General features: G+C 44.1%; 1 protein-coding gene across 1 annotated transcript in view; it reads left to right on the top strand.

Moving 5' to 3' along the window:
* LOC139558807 (adhesion G protein-coupled receptor B1-like) overlaps positions 1–6,300 on the top strand; it is a 28,546-nt gene extending 22,246 nt beyond the window's left edge. Inside the window, exons 20-30 of the mRNA XM_071374251.1 lie at positions 47–149; positions 516–666; positions 928–997; positions 1,128–1,194; positions 1,393–1,650; positions 1,763–1,861; positions 2,004–2,040; positions 2,325–2,989; positions 3,248–3,355; positions 3,714–3,764; positions 4,127–6,300. Of these exons, the coding sequence (XP_071230352.1) occupies positions 47–149; positions 516–666; positions 928–997; positions 1,128–1,194; positions 1,393–1,650; positions 1,763–1,861; positions 2,004–2,040; positions 2,325–2,989; positions 3,248–3,355; positions 3,714–3,764; positions 4,127–4,324 (1,807 nt within the window). The 3' untranslated portion in view covers positions 4,325–6,300. The remainder of the gene's footprint in view (positions 1–46; positions 150–515; positions 667–927; positions 998–1,127; positions 1,195–1,392; positions 1,651–1,762; positions 1,862–2,003; positions 2,041–2,324; positions 2,990–3,247; positions 3,356–3,713; positions 3,765–4,126) is intronic.
* Positions 6,301–6,540: the final 240 nt, after the last annotated feature.

A 6,540-nucleotide genomic window follows, 5' to 3' on the forward strand; every position in this document is an offset into this window, starting at 1 on the left:
GCTTTGTCTTCCCCACCGTCCTCACTCTCTCCATTTTGTCCTCCAGGTATATCCGCTCGGAGCGCTCAGTGATCCTCATCAACTTCTGCCTCTCCATTATCTGCTCCAATGCCCTCATTCTGGTTGGACAAACCCAGGCTCGCAACAAGGTATGGTACAATTCTAACCAATCCCCTCTCTTCTTTTTCTTCTTCTCTATGGCTTTGACCTTCTCTATGCATTTGACCTTCTCTATGTATTTGACCTTCTCTATGCATTTCACCGTCTCTATGTATTTGACCTTCTCTACGGCTTTGACCTTCTCTATGGCTGTGACCTTCTCTATGGCTTTGACCTTCTATATGGCTTTGATTTTCTCTGTGGCTTTGACCTTCTCTGTGGCTTCGACCTTCTCTATGGCTTTGACCTTCTCTATGGCTTTGACCTTCTCTATGGCTTTGAGACCTTGGAGATTAACCGCACCACTGACACCGTTTTTCTCTCACTCTCTTTCTCTCTTTCCCTCCTTCCTTTAGGTGGTGTGTGGAGTGGTGGCCGCCCTCCTTCACTTCTTCTTCCTCTCATCTTTCTGCTGGGTGCTGACGGAAGCATGGCAGTCCTACATGGCTGTCACGGGCCGTCTGCGCAACCGCATCATCCGCAAGCGTTTCCTCTGCTTGGGCTGGGGTACGTAACCCTAATAAATGGTTTTCTGTCTGTCTGTCACTGTGTCTGTATTTCTGTCCATAGAAATATAATTGCTAGAATGGGCATCCTCATTCAAAGTGTAAATAAAGTAATCATTTGTTTATGACTCTGTTACTGTGTCTATGTGTCTGTCTTTCCTCTTCCAAACATCTTTGGACATTCTAGCTGTATGTTTTCCAGTATTTCTGCTCTGTTTCCCTGTATTTAACTCTGTTCCTTCTCTCCCCCTCTCTCTTATAGGACTCCCTGCTCTGGTGGTGGCTGTGTCTGTTGGATTTACCAAGGCTAAGGGATATGGCACCGTCAACTAGTAAGTTGAACCTAAATCGGTTTCTTCCTCCCCACCTCTCTCTATCTCTTTCTTCCCCCGCTCTCTTTCTCTCTAACTCCCTTTCTCCAGCTCATGTAATAATTGCTCTTGTTCTGTCTGTTCCCTGTAGCTGCTGGCTCTCTCTGGAGGGTGGACTCCTCTACTCGTTCGTTGGACCCGCTGCTGCTGTTGTTCTGGTATATATCCCTGTATATCTCAAATTATTTTGAAATGCATAAAAATACTTATTAATGAATGCTTTACCATACATTCTCTTATGACATATAGTAGTTAAACCAATTTCTAACCATTGCTAACCATATTGTTAACCATAGTTAAACCTATTGCTCACTACAATTGTCTCACTCATCATGTCTTTAACGTCTTTTGAACAGGTGAACATGGTAATTGGCATCCTGGTCTTCAACAAGCTGGTGTCCAAGGACGGCATCACCGATGTCAAACTGAAGGAGCGAGCGGGAGCGTCACTGTGGAGCTCCTGTGTGATCCTGCCCCTGCTGGCCCTCACCTGGATGTCCGCTGTCCTGGCCATGACCGACCGCCGCTCCGCTCTCTTCCAGATCCTCTTCGCGGTCTTTGACTCCCTGGAAGGGTTCATAATCGTCATGGTGCACTGCATCCTGCGCAGAGAGGCAAGCGCAACGTTTTCACCTCGGACGTTATTTTCCTACGTTTTTGTTTTGTATTCGAAGGTTGTTTCGGAATGTAGCTGACTATTTGGTCATTTCGCCACTATTCTAATAGGTTCAAGATGCAGTGAAATGCAGAGTTGTTGACCGTAAGGACGATGGCAATGGAGATTCTGGCAGTTCCCTCCAAAATAGCCACCACACCCAGCTCATGGTGAGTGTCTTTGCTTATGCTTATAATGTCGGAATAACATTGTTGTGAATGACTGAAACTTGTGTCTTCAATGTGAAAGTGTTGTGTAAATACACTTTCGATCAGTACTAATGGAACCATCTCTTTGTATTTTGTTTTGCAGTCTGATTTCGAAAAGGACGCTGACTCCAACAGACCCGGTGAGCCTCTTTCCTTTCATTACTCTCCTAACCATTTTCCCATTCACTCACTTAAATGCCCTTTCATTCGTTGAGGTCATTTGTTTTGTCCAATTTAGAACGAAGATATTTTAGAGGCATGCTGCTACTTAAGGGAAACATCTCAGCACTTTGATTACTTCTAAATCTGTTATTTACGTTTGACCATCCTTTCAATCGATGTGAATCAACAGACATGTCCAGCATATTTGTACTGTCAATGCACTCTCTTACCTATTTGCCCCGACCCCTCCTCTCTATTCCAGGTGGCATGAACTCCTCCTGTGAGGAGAAGATGCCCCTCCCACCTCAGCTGCCCCTCCCCATGAGCTCCAACTTCCACACCCTGCCCTCCCACACCACCAAGGCCCACATGCAGGCCGTGCCCGAGTACTCCAGCCACACCCTCACCCTGAAGAGGGAGAAGAGCAGGCTGCATGGTGGCATGGACCCGTCCTCCTGCGGGAAACCCGTCTACGTGTGCGAAGGCGAGCTCTTCCAGCAGCTGGACGCCAACCTGGCGCGTGGCCAGGCGGAGGGGAGCTGCCCCGACGGTAGCGGCTATTTGCTCCTGCCCAACACCACCTCCACTCTTCGCAAGGCCAAAGAGGACCCGTCCAAGTACAACATCAGCGTGGAGCAGCTTCCACAGACCAGGCTGGTTCATCTCAGTGGGCCCTTCGCTGAGCCCCAGGCCGCCTTCGGACTCAAGACGCTACCGTCCGACCGGGTCAGCGTGTCCTACTCGGAGAGGGACTCTCCCGTCCAGAACATCCACAACATGTCCAGCGAGTCTCACATCACCCACAGCAGCCTGGGAGACACCTTCGACTCTCTGAACTCCATGATGTCCAAGAGCGAGACCATCTCCACACTGTCCATGAGCTCCCTGGAGAGACAGAAGTCCCGTTACGCTGAATTAGATTTCGAGGTATGTATCAATATGTAACCAAGACAACGTTGTTATATAACAAATACTGTATTATCATGTTAATAGCACATCTGTAAACTTGTAATAAAAATGTAATAACTTCAAAGAGCTGAATGAATGTAAGCAATCTCAAGTGCATATTTGTATATTAACCAATAATATGGATAGAATTAATCAGTAGGAAATTACATTTGTCTAAAATGGGGTCATTTTGTGCCATTTGCTGACTTATTATTCTTATTCCCATGTGTCCTGTAGAAGATCATGCACACAAGGAAACGTCACCAAAACATGTTCCAGGACCTCAACAGGAAATTACATCACGCTGAGAAACAAGACAGAGAGTCCCCTGCTTCAGACAGCAAGGTAAAATAATCCTATAGAAATCTATTTTACAGTGTACATACAGATTCACATACAGTTATTTTGTCTTTTTGTTTAAATACCGCAGAAAATAAATGGGTAATAAATAAATTGATTTGATTTAGTCGCTAGGTTAGACAACATTAATAGAGAATGAGAGAGACCATTCCAAGCAATGCGACATCTTCAATCATCTTTGTCGTACAGACATGCTGAGTCTTTATTTACATCAGAGTATTGTTCTGGAAGAAAACTTGACCTCAGCAAACCATATTGACCTCAGCTGTTTTTGAAATTGCATTTAACAGTCTTTTAAGAATGTTTAAATAATTATGGTTTTTTTTTTCATTCTTCCTAACAGTCTGTGAGATGGAGCGTGTCCTCTGGAGGAAGTGACAAAACAAACCACAGCGTGAGTCCTATTACCCATATTGGTCTAACTGACTGAATATGCCTTTTAAGGCATTTTAAATAGGGCATACTCAGCATTGCAATGCTCCACTAGCCCCCCAGTATTAGAGGAACAGTTTGTCCACATTACACAATTATATTATGATTTTTAAGTTACCTTAAAGGTAGTTAATGGCGAGTCGATTGACAGCTGTTTGGATTAAACAAGGAAGACTACAATGACTGACCATTGATCTGCCTATCAACCAAGTTCACAATTTTCATTACAATATAGGTCCAGCTTTATTTCATTGAACTATCCCAAATCCAATTTGGGTCTATTGATGATACCAATACTCATGGCCTTTATGTTCACCTCTTCAGGACAAGCAGCTGCCACAGGTGGAGAGACCCTGGGAAGGTGTCCAGAGGACCCAGCACTCGCCCCCCGCCTGGGTGCGGAAGGACCTGGAGCCCCTGGCCGCGTCGCCCCTGCATATGCAGCAGGTGGAGTGGGAGAAGGCTGGTGCCACCATCCCAATGGTCAGCCAAGACATCATCGACCTGCAGACGGAGGTCTGAGAGGAGGAGCCTGAGATTGTTCCTTATAATTCAACCTCAGTCACCTATTCTATTGGTTGGGGGGAGATGAAGAGCCATGGATCCACGTGGATAGAGTAGAGGAAGCCAATAATGAACAAGTGAAGAGAGGAGGTGGAAGAGAGAGCTGAGAGAGTGCTGAACCCAGAATCCATGTCTTCGAACCCTTAGAAAGAGAAAGATGCAGAGATGGAAGGAGGGAGGCTGTGTTGTGCTGTAGGGATTTTGTTTTCCAGCAGGGACTTGATAATGAGCAACATTAGAGAAGCGCTGTGATTCTGACCTGCGGTTAGTGTCAGTTAGTGACGGATGGTTCCATGATTCCAAGGACTGGTTCTGGTTCTGTTCGCAGCCCGACCACTGAGAGGTTTCTTACCGACTGGGCTCAGGAGAGGTGTGGTCGACATGGTTAAAATGCAGTCAACATGCCCCTTTGACTCGTTTTAAAACGCCGGGTCTCACTTTACCCGGGAGCTCCAACCAAACCTAACATTTGTACGCTTGTGTTTGCGGTCAAGGCATCTTCCAAGTTAGCTAGGACAAGGCAAGAGGAGCGGTCTGGACTCCCTTCAGACTTGGTCTGACTCAACGCGCTGGTTTATCAATCAAAGCTTGATCATGCTTACAGAGCTGAGAATTCTTCTTCTTCTTATTGTTATTATTATCATTATCATGTTGTTATAGTATTATGATTATCATTCTTATTCTTATTATTATTGTTATTATTATCATTATCATGTTGTTATATTATTATGATTATGATTATTATCTGTATTATGTTTTATTGTTTTAGCATCGATTTGAGTTTATCTTACTACTGGTGAATTTACAGTTTTTTGCACTGTACTTGATCTATCATTAGGCTCAAATATTTGATTTGAATTGGAAACCCAAAAGGACTGCAAAGCGTTGGGCCAGCCAGCGTGGCGGTGGGAACACAACCCTGGTTCTGCCAGCATTCTGCCTCCGCAGCACATGACAGGCACCTGGAAGAACAATGAGCTCTTTTTACAGGAATAGCAGTACATTCTGGGAACTGCTGGGCGGCATCATCAGGAAGTGCCGGACAAAGACCATTCGATTCCCACCACTCCTCCTCAGCTGGTGGCAGAATGCAGGCTCCTCCGGTTCATCATAAACAAGAGCCCCACCATTAGATCTCGTTTCCATCCTGCTACGCACGCAGCCTTGCAGAAAGAACCCCAGGACTCGAAGCTGTCAGGCACTTGCCAACGACATGACTTCACTTCCGCAGTGCCAGCTACTAAAGACTTCAACACAACATCTTTGTGTTTTTAAAACCATCAGTGTGAAACTAGTGCAATATGATGGGCGCTTGATGCTCAAGCAGGACTGATATCAGGATTATAAGGCCGATTTTTCTTAAGACGTTTCAATACTCTTTTATAACGTGTTCCTCCTATTTACAGAGCATATAGATACTTTATTGTATAACAAATCTGTATTAGGTAATGAAACTCATTCATTCAAAAGAGGTTTGGTTGTGTTCCGAGTGGAAGTGTAAGACTACAAATTATTTGGAGGTCTATGATTGGTAGATTATTGTAATTCTAAAAAACAGATGTTATATAGAATTAATAATAGCCTATAAGAATATATCTAAAAACTGTGCTTCAGGATAACTGTTTTGACTCCATACCTCACAGTGGAGTAACTGAACCTCATGTCTTCTGTAATAGTGTTTTGGATCATCTTGTCATATTGCACAGTATGTGCCCAAAATCGTTCCTGTCTGTCCCTTATTTCTTCCTTCCTAGCCATAGCGCCCAATACATACCCCCCGAGTTACTTGTATCAAATACCCATTTGTATCTACACTTCCCCTTCGTTTTTTTTTGTTAGAATACAACTTTTTAGGTTTCTCTTGTTGTAAATGTACAGTTTTCAGAGCACAAGATGAATGTGATTTTTGTTCTAATAAAATTAAAATATATCTATATGAGCTGTCCTTGTTACTACCTGAAATGATGTTGGCAATGGCACGGTCTTAATTATTTACCAGGATAAATTCAATCATTTAGCTGGATCTGACACTCCACAACCCTTAACCTGTACTGTACATTCACTCACCCCTACAACAGCAGGGTGATATGGACAAAAATACATGTTATGATATGTTGACTGAATTATCATATCGATTAATAGAATGATACACATCCCAGCTCTAACCCCTACTA

Source organism: Salvelinus alpinus, chromosome 29, assembly GCF_045679555.1.
Source record: "Salvelinus alpinus chromosome 29, SLU_Salpinus.1, whole genome shotgun sequence".
NCBI classification, from domain to species: Eukaryota; Metazoa; Chordata; class Actinopteri; order Salmoniformes; family Salmonidae; genus Salvelinus; species Salvelinus alpinus.